General features: G+C 45.1%; 1 protein-coding gene across 1 annotated transcript in view; it reads right to left on the minus strand.

Annotated features, from left to right (window-relative positions):
• Window positions 1–7,311: 7,311 nt before the first annotated feature.
• adam19a (ADAM metallopeptidase domain 19a) overlaps window positions 7,312–22,583 on the minus strand; it is a 225,117-nt gene continuing 209,845 nt past the window's right edge. The window contains exons 17-22 of the mRNA XM_042297818.1: window positions 19,115–19,223; window positions 18,676–18,820; window positions 15,456–15,555; window positions 14,695–15,189; window positions 13,086–13,294; window positions 7,312–7,536 (exon numbers count right to left, since the gene is read on the minus strand). Of these exons, the coding sequence (XP_042153752.1) occupies window positions 7,485–7,536; window positions 13,086–13,294; window positions 14,695–15,189; window positions 15,456–15,555; window positions 18,676–18,820; window positions 19,115–19,223 (1,110 nt within the window). The 3' untranslated portion in view covers window positions 7,312–7,484. The remainder of the gene's footprint in view (window positions 7,537–13,085; window positions 13,295–14,694; window positions 15,190–15,455; window positions 15,556–18,675; window positions 18,821–19,114; window positions 19,224–22,583) is intronic.

Consider the following 22,583-nt stretch of genomic DNA (forward strand, 5'->3'; position numbering starts at 1 on the left):
AATGTCTTTGTTGTAAGGAAACATGACACTATCGCAAATATTCAGTTTCTCTGTTACTGTACACCAACTAACGTACCAGCGAAAAATACCTGATTGCGCCACTAGAGGGCAGTACCTTATTCATATCACAGTCACAACATTCACTCAGAAGTAAATGGTAAAGGTCATGTCATGTCATTGGGGTCAGGTGAGTTTAAAACCCAATTCTAGAAGATTTACAAGAATTTCAATAAAACAAATATACCCCTTGACTTGGAAGAATATGACTTTTGACTAAGTTTAGGCAACGGTAGATAATTCATTTTATTGAAGGGAACAGATTGAATGTGCAATTCTGCGTAAAAAGGGCCTTAAGTCCACCTGCATCAGGAGACTACGACTTGGTTCTGTCACCTGGCATGACGATACACCTCCGACAACGTAAAATGTGTTGTCTGAAAACCTTCTCGTTCAGTCTCTCCTTGTCTCTCCTCCCTACGGCGGTCGGCAGGACTGGGAAGCGAAGCGACAAGGTATCTCTATACCTCCCACCGGGTGGAGGTGGTGATTTATAGACGGCGTCGCTGGGGAAACCAACCACATTTCATTTAGATCACGTTGGCCTGTTCGGCGGCGGAATCCTCCCCGGGAGAGGCCCTGGTAATGGGAAAACGTCTGCATCGATATATCTCCCCCGCGAGGCCATTCGACCCTCCCCTCCCCTCCTCTCGAAGCGGACGCTCCTACCACTGCATCACCCTCCTGAGATAAGTTTACGACGCATGCAGATTCCTCATTTTTACCGGACTGGAATCCATTACTGGGAGAGGTAGAGAGTAGGCTAACCAGGGCCGGGGGTCGAACAGGGGGTAGAGAGTAGGCTAGAGGGCCGGGGGTCGAACAGGGGGTAGGCTAACCAGGGCCGGGGGTCGAACAGGGGGTAGAGAGTAGAGCTAGTAGGCTAACCAGGGCCGGGGGTCGAACAGGGGGTAGAGAGTAGGCTAACCAGGGCCGGGGGTCGAACAGGGGGGTAGAGGGGGTAGAGCAGCCTAGTGGGGCACTGTAAACACACACACACACAGCTTACCTGGTCTCTCAATCGTACAGGTATCGTAAACATCGTCATAAAACTGCCATCAGGCAATCATAGGGGTAATTTCTGTTCCTTAAGGGCCACAATGGAACTGTCAAAGGCAGTGGTGGAAAAAGTACCCAATTGAGTAAAAGTAAAGATACCTTAATAGAAAATGACTCAAGTCAAAGTGAGAGTCACCCAGTAAAATAATAATAATAATAATAATACTAATAATAATAATAATAATACCACTTGAGTAGAAGTCTGAAAGTATCTGGTTTTAAATATACTTAAATATCAAAAGTAAAATAATAAATCATTTTAAATTCCTCATATTAAGCAAACCAGAAGGCGCATATTTCTTGTTTTTTAAATTTATGGAGAGCCAGGGGCACACTCCAACACTGACATGATTTACAAACAAAGCATTTGTGAGTCCAATAGATCAGAGGCAGTAGGGATGACCAGGGATGTTCTCTGTTTAGTGAGTCCACCAGATCAGAGGCAGTAGGGATGTTCTCTCTTTAGTGAGTCCACCAGATCAGAGGCAGTAGGGATGACCAGGGATGTTCTCTGTTTAGTGAGTCCACCAGATCAGAGGCAGTAGGGATGTTCTCTGTTTAGTGAGTCCACCAGATCAGAGGCAGTAGGGATATTCTCTGTTTAGTGAGTCCACCAGATCAGAGGCAGTAGGGATGTTCTCTGTTTAGTGAGTCCACCAGATCAGAGGCAGTAGGGATGTTCTCTGTTTAGTGAGTCCACCAGATCAGAGGCAGTAGGGATGTTCTCTGTTTAGTGAGTCCACCAGATCAGAGGCAGTAGGGATGACCAGGGATGTTCTCTGTTTAGTGAGTCCACCAGATCAGAGGCAGTAGGGATGACCAGGGATGTTCTCTGTTTAGTGAGTCCACCAGATCAGAGGCAGTAGGGATGACCAGGGATGTTCTCTGTTTAGTGAGTCCACCAGATCAGAGGCAGTAGGGATATTCTCTGTTTAGTGAGTCCTCCAGATCAGAGGCAGTAGGGATGACCAGGGATGTTCTCTGTTTAGTGAGTCCACCAGATCAGAGGCAGTAGGGATATTCTCTGTTTAGTGAGTCCTCCAGATCAGAGGCAGTAGGGATGACCAGGGATGTTCTCTGTTTAGTGAGTCCTCCAGATCAGAGGCAGTAGGGATGTTCTCTGTTTAGTGAGTCCACCAGATCAGAGGCAGTAGGGATGACCAGGGATGTTCTCTGTTTAGTGAGTTCACCAGATCAGAGGCAGTAGGGATGACCAGGAATGTTCTCTGTTTAGTGAGTCCTCCAGATCAGAGGCAGTAGGGATGACCAGGGATGTTCTCTGTTTAGTGAGTCCACCAGATCAGAGGCAGTAGGGATGTTCTCTGTTTAGTGAGTCCACCAGATCAGAGGCAGTAGGGATGTTCTCTGTTTAGTGAGTCCACCAGATCAGAGGCAGTAGGGATGACCAGGGATGTACTCTGTTTAGTGAGTCCACCAGATCAGAGGCAGTAGGGATGACCAGGGATGTTCTCTGTTTAGTGAGTCCACCAGATCAGAGGCAATAGGGATGACCAGGGATGTTCTCTGTTTAGTGAGTCCACCAGATCAGAGGGAGTAGGGATGACCAGGGATGTTCTCTGTTTAGTGAGTCCACCAGATCAGAGGCAGTAGGGATGTTCTCTGTTTAGTGAGTCCACCAGATCAGAGGCAGTAGGGATGACCAGGGATGTTCTCTGTTTAGTGAGTCCACCAGATCAGAGGCAGTAGGGATGTTCTCTGTTTAGTGAGTCCACCAGATCAGAGGCAGTAGGGATGTTCTCTGTTTAGTGAGTCCACCAGATCAGAGGCAATAGGGATAACCAGGGATGTTCTCTGTTTAGTGAGTCCACCAGATCAGAGGCAGTAGGGATGACCAGGGATGTTCTCTGTTTAGTGAGTCCACCAGATCAGAGACGGTAGGGATGACCAGGAATGTTCTCTGTTTAGTGAGTCCACCAGATCAGAGGCAGTAGGGATAACCAGGGATGTTCTCTGTTTAGTGAGTCCACCAGATCAGAGGCAGTAGGGATGACCAGGGATGTTCTCTGTTTAGTGAGTCCACCAGATCAGAGGCAGTAGGGATGACCAGGGATGTTCTCTGTTTAGTGAGTCCACCAGATCAGAGGCAGTAGGGATGTTCTCTGTTTAGTGAGTCCACCAGATCAGAGACAGTAGGGATAACCAGGAATGTTCTCTTGATAAGTGCGTTATTTAGAACTGTTGATTAAATTATATATATTTTTAAATAAGTGTGAACAGAACACTGACATCCCTGTCTTGCAGGAAATCACGCACAGAATGAGCAGTATGGCTGGTGGCATTGTCATGCTGGAGGGTCATGTCAGGATGAGCCTGTAGGAAGGGAACCATGAGGGAGGAGGAGGTCTTCCCTGTAACGCAGAACATTGAGATTGCATTGAGATTGCCTGCAATGACAACAAGCTCAGTCCGATGATGCTGGGACATACCGCCCCAGACCATGACGGACCCTCCACCTCCAAAGTCGATCCCGCTCCAGAGTACAGGCCTCGGTGTAACGCTCATTCCTTAGACGATAACCGCGAATCCGACCATCACCCCTGGTGAGACAAAACCGTGACTCGTCAGTGAAGAGCACTTTTTGCAAGTCCTGTCTGGTCCAGCTACGGTGGGTTTGTGCCCATAGGCGACGTTGTTGCCGGTGATGTCTGGTGAGGATCTGCCTTACAACAGGCCTACAAGCCCTCAGTCCAGCCTCTCTCAGCCTATTGGGGACAGTCTGAGCACTGATGGAGGGATTGTGTGTTCCTGGTGTAACTCAGACAGTTGTTGTTGCCACCCTGTATCTGTCCCGCAGGTGTGATGTTCGGATGTACCGATCCTGTGCAGGTGTTGTTACACGTGGTCTGCCACTGCGAGGACGATCAGCTGTCTGTCCTGTCTCCCTGTAGCGCTGTCTTAGGCGTCTCACAGTACGGACATTTATTGCCCTGGCCACATCTGCAGTCCTTATGCCTCCTTGCAGCATACCTAAGGCATGTTCACGCAGATGAGCAGGGACCCTGGGCATCTTTCTTTTGGTGCTTTTCAGAGTCAGTAGAAAGGCCTCTTTAGTGTCCTAAGTGTTCATAACTGTGAGCTTAATTGCCTACCGTCTGTAAGCTGTTAGTGTCTTACCGACCGTTCCACAGGTGCATGTTCATTCATTGATTATGGTTCATTGAACAAGCATGGGAAACAGTGTTTAAACCCTTTACAATGAATATCTGTGGTTATTTGGATTTTTACGAATTATCTTTGAAAGACAAGGTTCTAAAAAGGTATGTTTCTTTTTTTGCTGAGTTTCAGTTGAAGTCAGAAGTTTACACTTAGGTTGGATTCATAAAAACTTTAATTAATTAAAACTTGTTTTTCAACCACTTCAACACCGGTAATTGTTCCAACAATTGTTTACAGACCGATTATTTCACTTATAAATCACTGTATCACAATTCCAGTGGGTCAGAAGTTTACATAAACTAAGTTGACTGCGCCTTCAAACATCTTGGAAAATTCCAGAAAATGATGTCATGGCTTTAGAAGCTTCTGATAGGCTAAATTACATCATTTGAGTCAATTGGAGGTGTACCTGTGGATTTATTTCAAGGCCTACCTTCAAACTCAGTGCCTCTTTGCTTCACATCATGGGAAAATCAAAGAAAAATCAGCCAAGACCTTCAAAAGCCTGAAGGTACCAAATCCATCTGTACAAACAATAGTACGCAAATATAAACACCATGGGACCACGCAGCCATCATACCGCTCAGGAAGGAAACGCATCCGGTCTCCTAGAAATGAACTTAATTTGGTGCGAAAAGTGCAAATCAATCCCAGAACAACAGCAAAGGACCTTGTGAAGATGCTCCGCAGTAAAACGAGTCCTATATTGACAAAACCTGAAAGGCCGCTCAGCAAGGAAGAAGCCACTTATCCAAAACCGCCATAAAAAAGACAGACTACGGTTTGCAACTGCACATGGGGACAAATATCGTACTTTTTGGAGAAATGTCCTCTGGTCTGATGAAACAAAAATAAAACTGTATGGCCATAATGACCATCGTTATGTTTGGAGGAAAAGGGGGAGGCTTGCAAGCCGAACACCATCCCAACCGTGAAGCACGGGGGTGGCAGGATCATGTTGTGGGGGTGCTTTGGTGCAGGAGGGACTGGTGCACTTCGCAAAATAGAAGGCATCATGAATGAGGAAAATTATGTGGATATATTGAAGCAACATCTCAAGACATCAGTCAGGAAGTTAAAGCTTGGTCGCAAATGCGCCTTCCAAATGGACAGTGACCCCAAGCATACTTCCAAAGTTATGGCAAAATGACTTAAGGACAACAAAGTCCAGGTATTGGAGTGGCCATCACAAAGCCCTGATCTCAATCCTATAGAAAATGTGTGGGCAGAACTGAAAAAGCATGTGCGAGCAAGGAGGCCTACAAACCTGACTCAGTTACACCAGCTCTGTCAGGAGGAATGGGCCACAATTCGTGCTTCTACACCTGCATTGCTTGCTGTTTGGGGTTTTAGGCTGGGTTTCTGTACAGCACTTTGAGATATCAGCTGATGTACGAAGGGCTATATAAATACATTTGATTTGAAATAAATTTGAATTCACCCAACTTATTGTGGGAAGCTTGTGGAAGGCTACCCAAAACGTGTGACCCAAGTTAAACAATTTAAAGGCAATGCTACCAAATACTAATTGAGTGTATGTAAACTTCTGACCCACTGGGAAGGTGATGAAACAAATGAAAGCTGAAATAGATCATTCTCTCTACTATTATTCTGACATGTCACATTCTTAAAATAAAGTGGCGATCCTAACTGACAGGGAATTTTGTCAGGAATTGTAAAAAACAGAGTTTAAATGTATTTGGCTGAGGTGTATGTAAACTTCCGTCTTCAACTGTATATATATGTGTGTGTGTAGATCTCAACCTTAAAAGAGAAAGAAGAAGAAGAACACACCAGTCAGTTTTCAACCTTAAAAGAGAAAGAAGAAGAAGAACACCAGTCAGTTTTCAACCTTAAAAGAGAAAGAAGAAGAAGAACACACCAGTCAGTTTTCAACCTTAAAAGAGAAAGAAGAAGAAGAACACCAGTCAGTTTTCAACCTTAAAAGAGAAAGAAGAAGAAGAACACACCAGTCAGTTTTCAACCTTAAAAGAGAAAGAAGAAGAAGAACACCAGTCAGTTTTCAACCTTAAAAGAGAAAGAAGAAGAAGAACACCAGTCAGTTTTCAACCTTAAAAGAGAAAGAAGAAGAAGAACACACCAGTCAGTTTTCAACCTTAAAAGAGAAAGAAGAAGAAGAACACCAGTCAGTTTTCAACCTTAAAAGAGAAAGAAGAAGAAGAACACAAGTCAGTTTTCAACCTTAAAAGAGAAAGAAGAAGAAGAACACACCAGTCAGTTTTCAACCTTAAAAGAGAAAGAAGAAGAAGAACACAAGCCAGTTTTGTAAAAAGGTGATTTTTTTATGTAAGAAAATAATACACACAGCAAGAGACATTCAAATCAAATTGCAATGATCAACAACATGCCTCAAAAGTCCTCTTTGGCACAAAACACAAACCGTTACAAAAACTAAACGTAAAACAGACAAGTACACGAGAATAATTAGAAAATGCTAGCTAGCGCTATACACGGTGCGTAAACGGATTGACAACACAAACAAACAAGGTTTTGGCAATGTGACCACCCCCAGCAATAGCACATCTCAGTCTGCATGGTTTTCCATCCGTGCAAAACCGTGTCGTCATCTTTGTCGTTGTCACGGTGCCATTGGGGTGAGGTCATAAAAGTCACGATTTTCAAGTCAGGCGACAGGACCCTCCATGTTCACTCCAGTACCCCCCTACCCCCTCCTCTTCCTTCCCTCTCTAGCCCCTCCCCCTCCTTCCCTCTCTAGCCCCTCCCCCTCCTTCCCTCTCCAGCCCCTCCCCCTCCTCTTCCAACCCTCTCTAGCCCCTCCCCCTCTCCTCTTCCTTCCTTCCCTCTCCAGCCCCTCCCCCTCCTCTTCCAACCATCTCTAGCCCCTCCCCCTCCTCTTCCTTCCCTCTCCAGCCCCCTCCTCTTCCTTCCCTCTCTAGCCCCTCCCCATCCTCTTTCTTCCCTCCCCCTCCTCTTCATTCCCTCCAAACCCCCTCCTCTTCAACCCCCCTTCTTCCTTCCCTCTCCACCACCCCCTCCTCTTTCCCCCTCCATCAGCCTCTGCCTTGCCCCCTAGCTATTACTGTTGGTCAACACCTGTCTTGTACCAGCCCTCCAACAAGGTCGCTGTAGTGCAAATAGGCTGACTGTTGCTGACTGACTGCTGGCTCCTGATAGGCTCCTCTCGGAAAGGGAAGGCTCGGGTCCCAGGGTCATTTTCGGAAAGGCGAGGAGACTGTGTTTGGTTTCGCTCCTGGGACCAGTCTGAGAAGAGGAAAGAGAAGCAAATGAAGAAAAAGAGAGAAACAGTAGCTTTTAACACAGTGTAGACCGGGGGGTTGTTTTAACACAGTGTAGGCAGGGGGTTGTTTTAACACAGTGTAGGCAGGGGGCTGTTTTAACACAGTGTAGACAGGGGGTTGTTTTAAGACAGTGTAGACAGGGGGTTGTTTTAACACAGTGTAGACAGGGGGTTGTTTTAACACAGTGTAGGCAGGGGGTTGTTTTAACACAGTGTAGACAGGGGTTGTTTTAACACAGTGTAGACAAGGGGTTGTTTTAACACAGTGTAGACAAACACAGTGGACAGGTGTGTTTTTTTAACACAGTGTAGACAAGGGGTTGTTTTAACACAGTGTAGACAGGGGGTTGTTTTAACACAGTGTAGACAGAGGGTTGTTTTAACACAGTGTAGACAGGGGTTGTTTTAACACAGTGTAGACAGGGGGTTGTTTTAATACAGTGTAGACAGAGGGTTGTTTTAACACAGTGTAGACAGAGGGTTGTTCTAACACAGTGTAGACAGGGGGTTGTTTTAACACAGTGTACGCAGGGGGTTGTTTTAACACAGTGTAGACAGGGGGTTGTTTTAACACAGTGTAGACAGGGGGTTGTTTTAACACAGTGTAGACAGAGGGTTGTTTTAACACAGTATAGACAAGGGGTTGTTTTAACACAGTGTAGACAAGGGGTTGTTTTAACACAGTGTAGACAAGGGGTTGTTTTAACACAGTGTAGACAAGGGGTTGTTTTAACACAGTGTAGACAGGGGTTGTTTTAACACAGTGTAGACAAGGGGTTGTTTTAACACAGTGTAGACAAGGGGTTGTTTTAACACAGTGTAGACAAGGGGTTGTTTTAACACAGTGTAGACAAGGGGTTGTTTTAACACAGTGTAGACAGGTGTAGACAGGGGGGTTGTTTTAACACAGTGTAGACAGAGGGTTGTTTTAACACAGTGTAGACAGGGGTTGTTTTAACACAGTGTAGACAGGGGGTAGACAGAGGGTTGTTTTAACACAGTGTAGACAGAGGGTTGTTTTAACACAGTGTAGACAGGGGGGGTTGTTTTAACACAGTGTAGACAAGGGGTTGTTTTAACACAGTGTAGACAGGGGGTTGTTTTAACACAGTGTAGACAGGGGTTGTTTTAACACAGTGTAGACAGGTGTTTTAGACAGGGGTTGTTTTAACACAGTGTAGACAGAGGGTTGTTTTAACACAGTATAGACAGGTGTAGACAGAGGGTTGTTTTAACACAGTGTAGACAGGGGGTTGTTTTAACACAGTGTAGACAGAGGGTTGTTTTAACACAGTGTAGGCAGGGGGTTGTTTTAACACAGTGTAGACAGGGGGTTGTTTTAACACAGTGTAGACAGAGGGTTGTTTTAACACAGTCTAGACAGGGGGCTGTTTTAACACAGTTGTGTGAGTTGTGGCTTATGAACTTCTACTTCTGGTAGGTTCTTATCTCGGGCTCCTGATTGGCTCATTGCGGTCTAAGGCACTGCATCTCTGGTGCTACAGGCGTCACTACAGACCCTGGTTCGATTCCAGGCTGTATCCACCACCGGCCGTGATTGGGAGTCCCATAAGGCATAACACAATTGGCTGTCTGCGTTTTGCCGGGGATAGGCTGTCATTGTAAATATGAATTTGTTCTTCACTGACTTGTCTAGTTAAATAAAGCTTAATAAATAAAATAAAGTACCAGGAGAGTGAGCACTGCCATTGATTAGAGCACACACACACACAGCCCCCCTCGCTATGACCTGAGTTGAAAACAGTGTAAAATGGAGAGATAAAGGAATCAGGGGAGAAAATAGTCTTTCAACGATACAGCCCTGTTGTTCTTTTTATGGGAAATAATAAAATAGCCCCTCAAGGGGGGGGATTGTTGTAAACTTGTTGGAAGAAGCAGGTTGCAATGTTAACAATGGTATATTTATGAGCAACAACTTCTTGGAGTGTCTTTTTTAAAAATGTTATCAGGGAGACTAATATCAAGTCAATTTGATCCCGAGGCAGGAACATTGGACAACTATTTAGGGCTAGAAACAAAGTGTATTTATTATAATCTATGGCAGTGCTCACAGTGAAGTATCGCTATTAGCCACAAAGCCAGCAGTCTCTCTAATGGGTTATAAATGAGAAGAACACAGTTTGAAATGTGAATCACAGTGATGCATGAAATAAGCTAATTTCCATATATATGTAGCTCAGGGATTCTTGAAAGACGGGGACATGAACCCCCCCCCCCAAAAAAAATCACCAATCATTTTCTTCATATGTGTTAATATTTAAATACATATTTTGATAGTCCAATATTTTAGCCATCATACAGTGTAAAGGAAAAACCTAATTATTATTTAAAAAAATGTTTTACATAAAATGCCACTAACTTGATTTATGTGAACTCTGACACCATAAAAGGCATTTCATTTTTCAACAATTGTTTAAAGGCCTTTGATTGTTTCATTCTTACATTAGATTATTCAAATATGTAATGCTTCAGGGTTAATTTCATAAAAAGGTTTGCGCATTTTTCTAGATTCACAACATAAAATAATATTTATAAGGCAAACAAGTCTAGAACAGCAAATAGTTGAATAATTGAATGCTGTAATGTTGCAGAACAGTGATTAAAAGATGTATTCAGAATATTGACAACGATAGATCTGAAGTATGGTTATCAGTGACGGAGTTGACAACAGATGCTTTAAAACGTACATGTTTTTGCTTCTAAAAATAAAAGTTAAACGCAAACATTTGTAAAATATGAAAAATGATTGATTTGAAAATCCCCAATAAGAACATAACCATTCCATCAGAGCAAAGGATTCCATCAGAACAAAGGATTCCATCAGAGCAAAGGATTCCATCAGAACAAAGGATTCCATCAGAGCAAAGGATTCCATCAGAGCAAAGGATTCCATCAGAACAAAGGATTCCATCAGAGCAAAGGATTCCATCAGAGCAAAGGATTCCATCAGAGCAAAGGATTCCATCCGAGCAAAGGATTCCATCCGAGCAAAGGATTCCATCAGAACAAAGGATTCCATCAGAGCAAAGGATTCCATCAGAACAAAGGATTCCATCAGAGCAAAGGATTCCATCAGAGCAAAGGATTCCATCAGAGCAAAGGATTCCATCAGAACAAAGGATTCCATCAGAGCAAAGGATTCCATCAGAACAAAGGATTCCATCAGAACAAAGGATTCCACCAGAGCAAAGGATTCCATCAGAGCAAAGGATTCCATCAGAGCAAAGGATTCCATCAGAGCAAAGGATTCCATCAGAGCAAAGGATTCCATCAGAACAAAGGATTCCATCAGAACAAAGGATTCCATCAGAACAAAGGATTCCATCAGAACAAAGGATTCCATCAGAGCAAACGATTCCATCAGAGCAAAGGATTCCATCAGAGCAAACGATTCCATCAGAGCAAACGATTCCATCAGAGCAAAGGATTCCATCAGAACAAAGGATTCCATCAGAACAAAGGATTCCATCAGAACAAAGGATTCCATCAGAACAAAGGATTCCATCAGAGCAAACGATTCCATCAGAGCAAAGGATTCCATCAGAGCAAACGATTCCATCAGAGCAAAGGATTCCATCAGAGCAAAGGATTCCATCAGAGCAAAGAATTCCAGACATCAGAGACTGTAACTTCTTTGCTTCACGAAAACATGGCTCACTCGAGACATGCTATCGGAGTCGGTACAGCCAGCTGGTTTCTTCACGCATCGCGCCGACAGAAACAAACATCTTTCTGGTAAGAAGAGGGGCGGGGGCGTATTCCTTATGATTAACGAGACGTGGTGTTTTCATAACAACATACAGGAACTCAAGTCCTTCTGTTCACCTGACTTAGAATTCCTCACAATCAAATGTCGACCGCATTATCTACCAAGAGAATTCTCTTCGATTATAATCACAGCCGCATATATTCCCCCCCAAGCAGACACATCGATGGCCCTGAACAAACTTTATTTGACTGGAAACCACATATACTGAGGCTGCATTCATTGTAGCTGGGGATTTTAACAAGGCTAATCTGAAAACAAGACTTCCTAAATTCTATCAGCATATCGATTGTGCTACCAGAGCTGGTAAAAACCTGGATCATTGTTATTCTAACTTCCGCGACGCATATAAGGCCCTCCCCCACCCTCCTTTCGGAAAAACTAACCACGACTCCATTTTGTTGCTTCCAGCCTATAGACAGAAACTAAAACAGGAAGCTCCCGCGCTCAGGTCTGTTCAACGCTGGTCCGACCAATCTGATTCCACGCTTCAAGATTGCTTCCATCACGTGGATTGGGATATGTTCCACATTGCGTCAAACAACAACATTGACGAATACGCTGATTTACGCGAATACGCTGATTTACGCGAATACGCTGAGTGAGTATATTAGCAAGTGCATAGGCGATGTCGTACCCACAGCGTCTATTAAAACATTCCCCAACCAGAAAACTGTGGATTGATGGCAGCATTTGCGCGAAACTGAAAGCGCAAACCACTGCTTTTAACCAGTGCAAGGTGACCGGAAACATGACCGAATACAAACAGTGTAGCTATTCCCTCCGCAAGGCAATCAAACAAGCTAAGCGTCAGTATAGAGACCAAGTAGAGTCGCAATTCAATGGCTCAGACACAAGAGGTATGTGGCAGGGTCTACAGTCAATCACGGATTACAAAAAGAAAACCAGCCCCGTCACGGACCAGGATGTCTTGCTCCCAGACAGACTAAACAACTTCTTTGCTCGCTTTGAGGACAATACAGTGCCACTGACACGGCCCGCAACCAAAACCTGCGGACTCTCCTTCACTGCAGCCGACATGAGTAAACATTTAAACGTGTTAACCCTCGCAAGGCTGCAGGCCCAGACAGCATCCCCAGCCGCGTCCTCAGAGCATGCACAGACCAGCTGGCTGGTGTGTTTACGGACATATTCAATCAAACCTTATCCCAGTCTGCTGTCCCACATGCTTCAAAAGGGCCACCATTGTTCCTGTTCCCAAGAAAGCTAAGGTAACTAAGCTAAACGACTACCGTCCCATAGCACTCACTTCCGTCGTCATGAAGTGATTTGAGAGACTAGTTAAGGACCATATCACCTCCACCCTACCTGACACCCTAGACCCACTCCAATTTGATTACTGCCCCAAAAGGTCCACAGCCGACGCAATCGCAACCACACTGCACACTGCCCTAACCCATCTGGACAAAAGGAATACCTATGTAAGAATGCTGTTCATCGATTACAACTCAGCATTTAACACCATAGTACCCTCCAAACTCGTCACCAAGTTTGAGACCCTTTCTTTCCTGCCTGCCTGCCTGCCTCCCTGCCTGCCTGCCGTCCTTCCTTCCTTCCTTCCTTCCTTCCTTCCTTCCTTCCTTCCTTCCTTCCTTCCTTCCTTCCTTCCTTCCTTCCTTCCTTCCTTCCTTCCTTCCTTCCTCCTGCCTGCCTTCCTTCCTTCCCTTCCTGCCTGCCTGCCTTCCTTCCTATGTGTGGACCCACCGGAGTGCTTTGAGAGGAGGGATGACGGACAGCTTGCCCACTGGTTTGGGGCCGACGGCAGGGGGCATCATCACCAGCAGCCCATTGGAGGGTTTGGGAGGAATCGCCCTCGCTGGGCTCACGGGTAACACCACCCCTCTGGCGGGGCTGAGGGGCAGGGGCCTCTGAGGAGGAGAGGGGGAGTGTCTGGGCTGCAGCTCTGACACCAACTGGGAAGGAGAGAGAGAGAGAGAGAGCGTGAGGGAGAAAGGGAGAGAGAGAAGAGACTCGTAGAGAGAGGGGGAGAGAGAAGAGACTCGTAGAGAGAGGGGGAGAGAGAAGAGACTCGTAGAGAGAGGGGGGAGAGAGAGAGAAAGAAGGGGAGAGATAGAGAGGGAGCAAGAAAGAGAGAAGAGACACGTAGAGTGGGAGAAAAAGAGTGAGAGAGAAACAGTGAAATAGAAAAAGTGAAAGAACAAGAGAGAAATGTAAAGGACAATAGAGAAACAGGCAAAAAAAAGAGAGACTTTAGAACACGATCACTTCACCATGTCACACACTCCTAATATAATATGACAGTAGAGCCTCCATTACCGTGGACAGGATTCACCCAGTCTCACTCCTAATATAATATGACAGTAGAGCCTCCATTACCGTGGACAGGATTCACCCAGTCTCACTCCTAATATAATATGACAGTAGAGCCTCCATTACCGTGGACAGGATTCACCCAGTCTCACTCCTAATATAATATGACAGTAGAGCCTCCATTACCGTGGACAGGATTCACCCAGTCTCACTCCTAATATAATATGACAGTAGAGCCTCCATTACCGTGGACAGGATTCACCCAGTCTCACTCCTAATATAATATGACAGTAGAGCCTCCATTACCGTGGACAGGATTCACCCAGTCTCACTCCTAATATAATATGACAGTAGAGCCTCCATTACCGTGGGATTCAGGATTCACCCAGTCTCACTCCTAATATAATATGACAGTAGAGCCTCCATTACCGTGGACAGGATTCACCCAGTCTCACTCCTAATATAATATGACAGTAGAGCCTCCATTACCGTGGACAGGATTCACCCAGTCTCACTCCTAATATAATATGACAGTAGAGCCTCCATTACCGTGGACAGGATTCACCCAGTCTCACTCCTAATATAATATGACAGTAGAGCCTCCATTACCGTGGACAGGATTCACCCAGTCTCATTAAACATCTCAAGCTGTGTTTAATCTGGTGGTTGGCAGGCTTTGTCTGAATTCGTGGTGTTTTATTTCATTACAGTGTACCTCTACCTCTGCTCTTAGATGCTTATAAAAAATAAAAAACAACCGCAGAGAAATTCATTTCGTGCAAAAACACAGAGCAATATTAAATTCAAGGCCAATGTGATTTTCCAAGGCTTTTTATTTTATTTATTTTTTACAGTTAATAGGCAGAGATGGGAAAATGTTTTCGGAAATCGATAGAAAACAATAAGAAGATTAAAACAAAAACATTGCTATTTCATCTAGTTCCTCGGTGCGACAAAATCCTCTTAGTAAAAACAAGAAACACAACAGAAAAATATTTTCTCAATGAACAAATAAAATTATAGTAAAATAAGATAAACTTACCAGTGGTGATCGTGTTGGGTTGGATACCAGTGGTGATCGTGTTGGGTTGGATACCAGTGGTGATCGTGTTGGGTTGGATACCAGTGGTGATCGTGTTGGGTTGGATACCAGTGGTGATCGTGTTGGGTTGGATACCAGTGGTGATCGTGTTGGGTTGGATACCAGTGGTGATCGTGTTGGGTTGGATACCAGTGGTGATCGTGTTGGGTTGGATACCAGTGGTGATCGTGATGGGTTGGATACCAGTGGTGATCGTGTTGGGTTGAGGGGAAGTGGTTTCTTGGGTGGCGTAAGTTTTTGAGGGGGAGCGGGGGATTTCGGCAGGGCCCCGGGTTGCTTGCTGACAAGTAAAGGTGGGTGGGCCACCTTGAAGCGCCGTGGTGTGTTGTGCGGCGAGGGGGCGGGCCTTAGGGGACGCACAATGTTGACAGGCTGAGTGCCGTTAGGGGTGGGGCCCGGCCGGAGAGGCAGCACCTCTTTGCTGGTGTGAGGGAGCTGTAGAGAACATTTTGGTATTGTGTCATTCAAGTTTTATGTGAAGTATATGTTGAAAAACATTTATAAATTGGAGGTAGAAAGTGCTACTACAGAACATTTGACACGCAGAGCTACAGTTGCAAATATGGTAATTTAACTCAAGGCCAACTTGACTTCAGTTCAATGTCTTCAGTTCTTCACAGAAACACAGGGAGAAACATTTCCAGCATACAGAGAGACAGAAGTCACCTCAGATTTAAACTCCCCTCTCCTTTCACACTCACCCCCTTGTGACTGTTTCCTTTGTTTGCCGGCCCCACCACCTTCAGATGAAACGCCGGGTTGAGGTGTCCATTCTTACCCTTCTCCATGGAGCCTTCAAGTCTGAGGGAATAACGAGGATGGAGGCCACAAGGGTGTTAGAGGCCGTGAACTAGACAGATTTATTCTGAAGACTGTGCTGGCTTTTCAATCCTACTTTCTATTGATTTGATAGTCCCCAGTTGTAGAGGACTGGGCTGGCAAACATTACGCTGTGTGTGTTTGTGCTGTGTGTGTGTGTTTCGGTCTGTCTCTGTGTGTCTCCTAGAGGAGGAGGAGGAGGAGCAGGTATAGGAGGAGGAGGAGGAGCAGGTAGAGGAGGAGGAGCAGGTTGAGGAGGTGGTAGAGGAGGAGGAGGAGGAGGAGGAGCAGGTAGAGGAGGAGGTAGAGGAGGAGGAGGAGGAGCAGGTAGAGGAGGAGGAGCAGGTTGAGGAGGTGGTAGAGGAGGAGGAGGTCGAGGAGCAGGTCAATGAGGAGTTAGAGGAGGTGGTAGAGGAGCAGGTAGATCAGGAGGAGGTAGAGGAGGAGGAGGAGCAGGTAGAGGAGCAGGAGGAGGAGCAGGTAGAGGAGGAGGAGCAGGTTGAGGAGGTGGTAGAGGAGGAGGAGGTCGAGGAGCAGGTCAATGAGGAGGTCGAGGAGGAGGAGGTCGAGGAGCAGGTCAATGAGGAGTTAGAGGAGGAGGTAGAGGAGCAGGTAGATGATGAGGAGGTAGAGGAGCAGGTATAGGAGGAGGGGGAGCAGGTATAGGATCAGGTAGAGGAGGTGGTAGAGGAGGAGGTCGAGGAGCAGGTCAATGTGGAGGTCGAGCAGGAGGAGGTCGAGGAGGAGGTAGAGGAGCAGGTAGGTGAGGAGGAGGTAGAGTAGGAGGAGGAGCAGGTTGAGGAGGTGGTAGAGGAGGAGAAGCAGGTCGAGGAGGAAGTCGAAGAGGAGGTAGAGGAGCAGGTGGAGGAGGAGGAGGTCGAGGAGGAGGTAGAGGAGGAGGTAGAGGAGGAGGAGGAGCAGGAAGAGGAGGAGGAGGAGCAGGTCGAGGAGGTGGTAGAGGAGGGGTAACAGGAGGAGAAGGAGGAGAAGGAGCAGGTCGAGGAGGTGGTAGAGGAGGGGTTAGAGGAGGAGGTAGAGGAGGAGGAGGAGCAGGTCGAGGAGGTGGTAGAGGAGGGGTTAGAGGAGGAGGTAGAGGAGGAGGTAGAGGAGGAGCAGGTAGAAGAGGAGGTAGAGGAGGTGGTAGAGGAGTGGTTAGAGGAGGAGTTAGAGGAGGAGGTAGAGGAGGAGCAGGTAGAAGAGGAGGTAGAGGAGGAGGTAGAGGAGAAGGTAGAGGAGCAGGTGGAGGAGGAGGTCGAGGAGGAGGTAGAGGAGGAGGTAGGGGAGGAGAAGCAGGTCGAGGAGGAAGTCGAGGAGGAGGTAGAGGAGGAAGTCGAGGAGGAGGTAGAATGTTTTAAGAAACTTCTAAAGAACCTCATAGGTTCAATTTGTATGCTTTTGGCTAATCCCACAACAGCTCTTAGAAAAGTGTGTGGAAGTAGACACACACACACACTAAAATTCATCAAAACAGAATTCTCCTCAATCAACCATACACAGTAACCTGATATTGATACGCAAACTATTGGCTCCGAAACTAAAAAGACAAACTGCATCTGGTCTCCACTAAAGAGCCTTTTAATTACCTAACAAGAAGGGTCATTTTATGTAGGGTTTAATATTCCTTCAGATGACTCTTTGTACCTCATCTCTTTCATACAATCAAATCCCCTTTCCAGTCCAATACCAATGATTAACCTATTTCTCTGTCCATTCAGAAGGTCAACAGAGCTTTATTTCCAGGGGGCACCACGGCAGACTACCTCCCTCTCCTGTAAACTACACTGTCCGACAGGCCTGTTTTCAGAGGTACTAACTCACTCAGCATTCTGATGCCAGGTCTCTGTGTGTATAAGTATATTGGTCTTCTACTGGAAGAGAGGGGAAGGTAATTAGATTTTATGAGGGTACATTACATTTGTTTGCCCCTATAAAGGTGTTGTGATGGTGCAGAAGTGAAGAGTGGACAGATTGCAGTCAGAGGATGACGTGTGTACAGTAGTAGTAAGTCACAGTTACAAACCCATCCAGCATCCCGGTGTTATCTCTCTAGCTACAAACCCATCCAGCATCCTGGTGTTATCTCTCTAGCTACAAACCCATCCAGCATCCTGGTGTTATCTCTCTAGCTACTAACCCATCCAGCATCCTGGTGTTATCTCTCTAGCTACTAACCCATCCAGCATCCCGGTGTTATCTCTCTAGCTACAAACCCATCCAGCATCCTGGTGTTATCTCTCTAGCTACTAACCCATCCAGCATCCCGGTGTTATCTCTCTAGCTACAAACCCATCCAGCATCCTGGTGTTATCTCTCTAGCTACAAACCCATCCAGCATCCTGGTGTTATCTCTCTAGCTACTAACCCATCCAGCATCCCAGTGTTATCTCTCTAGCTACAAACCCATCCAGCATCCTGGTGTTATCTCTCTAGCTACAAACCCATCCAGCATCCCAGTGTTATCTCTCTAGCTACAAACCCATCCAGCATCCCGGTGTTATCTCTCTAGCTACAAACCCATCCAGCATCCCGGTGTTATCTCTCTAGCTACAAACCCATCCAGCATCCCGGTGTTATCTCTCTAGCTACAAACCCATCCAGCATCCCGGTGTTATCTCTCTAGCTACAAACCCATCCGGCATCCTGGTGTTATCTCTCTAGCTGCAAACCCATCCGGCATCCCGGTGTTATCTCTCTAGCTACAAACCCATCCGGCATCCCGGTGTTATCTCTCTAGCTACAAACCCATCCAGCATCCCGGTGTTATCTCTCTAGCTACAAACCCATCCGGCATCCCGGTGTTATCTCTCTAGCTACAAACCCATCCGGCATCCCGGTGTTATCTCTCTAGCTACAAACCCATCCGGCATCCCGGTGTTATCACTCTAGCTACAAACCCATCCAGCATCCCGGTGTTATCAGTGTCTGAGTTATTAGATGATTCTAGAGTTCAATCCATTGTTGAAACAAAACCTATTGTATAGAGTGCCATTTTCTTTGTGAAGCATCTATGTAGGTCTAATGAAGGGCTTATGAATGGCTTATGAAGGGTTCATTAAGACTTCATTAAGTCTTATAGAGGCGCGGCCAGCGACTGTAAGTTACCTGTTAGCCTTGTTGTTCTTGTCTCTCTGGGAGAGCCACTTGTGGTAGTAGGAGCTCTTGATCTTATAGCAGTAGAAGGTGATGAGGATCCCAGGTAGGAGAACCAGGAAGACAAACAGAAGACCCAACACCAAGCCCAGCTGACCTGGAGTACACAGAGAGAGGGAAAATAACATATAATAAATAAATAATATAATAACATATAATAAATAAATAATATAATAACATATAATAAATAATATAATAAATAACCCACTTTTATAGAAACCTTTATAGAAGCATCTTCTATAAAAAAATTGATTTGAAACTGGTGGAAGAATGTTTCAAATGGACCAGAAACACCAAGGCAGAGCTGATGTTACATTGAGATGGCGTGTGAAGATTGATAGGGGGCGTCGTGAAATCCCAGGAAGGAGCATGTGTGTGAAGGTCAACTCACTGTGGTACTGGACAGGCCCACTGTCCACACTGCCTCCCAGACCAAGCTTCTCACAGAAGGGAGGTGCCCACCCTCGGTTACAGTGACAGTTGCCATTGCTGTTGCACACCTTTGGAGAACATCACACACACACACACACACACATTGTGTTACCGTGTTGACCTTCCAGTACGTGTCTGGAGAAGTGAAAAGTGAATTTAGCACGGTACGTTTTTGTTTACTACATGAGGTGTTTGAATCTGACAGACTTCCCTTCACCTGTGAAGTCATACTGAGACTCTGTGTGATTCTGCTGTCTGGTACTAAACACTTCAACCGACTGAATGGCTTTGAATGTTGAACTGAACTGACTGAATGGCTTTGAATGTTGAAGTGACTGAATGGCTTTGAATGTTGAAGTGACTGAATGGCTTTGAATGTTGAACTGAACTGACTGAATGGCTTTGAATGTTGAAGTGACTGAATGGCTTTGAATGTTGAACTGAACTGACTGATTGGCTTTGAATGTTGAAGTGACTGAATGGCTTTGAATGTTGAAGTGACTGAATGGCTTTGAATGTTGAACTGAACTGACTGAATGGCTTTGAATGTTGAAGTGACTGAATGGCTTTGAATGTTGAACTGAACTGACTGAATGGCTTTGAATGTTGAAGTGACTGAATGGCTTTGAATGTTGAAGTGACTGAATGGCTTTGAATGTTGAACTGAACTGACTGAATGGCTTTGAATGTTGAAGTGACTGAATGGCTTTGAATGTTGAAGTGACTGAATGGCTTTGAATGTTGAACTGAACTGACTGAATGGCTTTGAATGTGTTGAAGTGACTGAATGGCTTTGAATGTTGAACTGAACTGACTGAATGGCTTTGAATGTTGAACTGAACTGACTGAATGGCTTTGAATGTTGAAGTGACTGAATGACTTTGAATGTTAAACTGAATGCATATTTTCGAATTTTGAAATAACTGTACAGATTTGAACGTTGAAACAAACTCTATGACTTTGAACACAGAACCAAACTCGATGAACTTTGAATGAAAGGGTTATAGTTCTTTGTGGCCAAGTTTAGCAAATCAAAGATCTTGGCGTTGCAAATCCACTTGTTTGATACTCATATCAAAACTATTTCTGAACAATTACATTTTCCACCTGATTATTATCGGCGGACATTCTGCATCGTACAGTGCTTCCTGCTGCTTTTCACATCGAAAAATACTTTCCAATTATCATATCACTGATTAGAAACATGCTTGTTGACTCGCGGATGCTTCATTAAAATACATGTTAACCATCATGAAGCCCAGCCTGTATTCTCTCTCCAGCCAAATAGTGTTTTGGTCTCCAAGTGCTTTTACACAACAACAAAAAAGTTCCCTCTTGTGACCCTCTGAAGTTGTTTTGTGAATATTTTTCATGCTTCTCAAACCCAAAGAAGAAGCTGCAGAGAGCCAAGATGATAAATGCAGAGGAGCTGCAGAGAGCCAAGATGATAAATGCAGAGGAGCTGCAGAGCCAAGATGATAAATGCACAGAAGCTGCAGAGCCAAGATGATAAATGCAGTGAAGCTGCTGAGAGCCAAGATGATAAATGCACAGAAGCTGCAGAGCCAAGATGATAAATGCAGAGGAGCTGATAAATGCAGAAGCTGCAGATAGCCAAGATGATAAATGCACAGAAGCTGAGCAGAGCCAAGATGATAAATGCAGAGAAGCTGCAGAGCCAAGATGATAAATGCACAGAAGCTGCAGATAGCCAAGATGATAAATGCACAGAAGCTGCAGAGCCAAGATGATAAATGCAGAGGAGCTGCAGAGAGCCAAGATGATAAATGCACAGAAGCTGCAGAGCCAAGATGATAAATGCAGTGAAGCTGCAGAGAGCCAAGATGATAAATGCACAGAAGCTGCAGAGCCAAGATGATAAATGCAGAGAAGCTGCAGAGCCAAGATGATAAATGCACAGAAGCTGCAGAGCCAAGATGATAAATGCACAGAAGCTGCAGAGCCAATATGATAAATGCACAGAAGCTGCAGAGCCAAGATGATAAATGCACAGAAGCTGCAGAGCCAAGATGATAAATGCACAGAAGCTGCAGAGCCAAGATGATAAATGCACAGAAGCTGCAGAGCCAAGATGATAAATGCACAGAAGCTGCAGAGAGCCAAGATGATAAATGCAGAGAAGCTGCAGAGCCAAGATGATACTGTAGATGCAGTGAAGCTGCTTCTTCGTTTGTACTCAAGCAAAGATACAGATGCTAGTCGTTTTTTACATTTTAATTTCTTATTTTTTTCATCCTCGCTGCTCTCTTTAAGCCCGGGGATCAATAGGAACCAAATTATAATGCAAATGAAAAAGTCACAAAAGAGAAGAAAGAGTGGGGAAAACTATGCTTTAAATAATCCCTCCTCAGAGCCATTTCCATTCGCTGGCCTTTCAGGTGTGAGGGAGAAAGCAAAACAGGACAAATGAAGGCTTTTAAACAGGGCAGAGAGAGAGGGAGGGAGAGAGAGGGAAATTAATGATAGAACAAGAGAAGGAGATTAAAGAATGAGAGCATGTTCTGTTTGTCTCTAGGGCTCAGGAAGCTGTTGGTTGAGGAGATTTCAAAACAGTATAGAATGCCAGCGCCTCGCTAATGGAAGCCCTCTTGCTTACTGAGAGTCAACAGTTTTCAGCTTCTAAGATGGCCGACCTGGAGGGCTCGTTTTAAGACCAGGAGGGCCTGTTTGAAGATAAGAAACGGTGGGGGTGTTAAATTACCGCTGTCTGTGTCTCTGGCGACCAAAAGCAGCAAGCCACTAAACAGCTGACAGTGATATGTGTGAGTCATGACAATGAAAACAAAGTTAGGCCTACATTCCTATAGGGACAGGTGGTTAAAGTTGTACACAATGCAAACACAATGTTTATTGTCTCATAAACAAAGATGTGATCTGCCATCTCTCCCTGTGGCTACGCGGTACTTAATCAACAAATAGTTTATGGCTTCAGGTGTTGTGTCGCTACCATCCATTTCTCCTGTTTTACAAGAGCTACAGTGACAGCCATCTGCCTTCGCCCCAAAGGACAATGTACGTCAAAAAGATGACAAGGATGGGGAAAAGTGTGTGTGTGTGTTAACTGACCTGTGTGTGGGTATGTGTGTGTGTTAACTGACCTGTGTGTGTGTTAACTGACCTGTGTGTGTGTTAACTGACCTATGTGTGTGTATGTGTATGTGTATGTGTATGTGTGTGTGTGTGCGTGTGTACAGTGCCTTGCGAAAGTATTCGGCCCCCTTGAACTTTGCGACCTTTTGCCACATTTCAGGCTTCAAACATAAAGATATAAAACTGTATTTTGTGTGAAGAATCAACAACAAGTGGGACACAATCATGAAGTGGAACGACATTTATTGGATATTTCAAACTTTTTTAACAAATCAAAAACTGAAAAATTGGGCGTGCAAAATTATTCAGCCCCCTTA

The sequence above is a fragment of the Oncorhynchus tshawytscha genome, linkage group LG15, assembly GCF_018296145.1.
Source record: "Oncorhynchus tshawytscha isolate Ot180627B linkage group LG15, Otsh_v2.0, whole genome shotgun sequence".
NCBI classification, from domain to species: domain Eukaryota; kingdom Metazoa; phylum Chordata; class Actinopteri; order Salmoniformes; family Salmonidae; genus Oncorhynchus; species Oncorhynchus tshawytscha.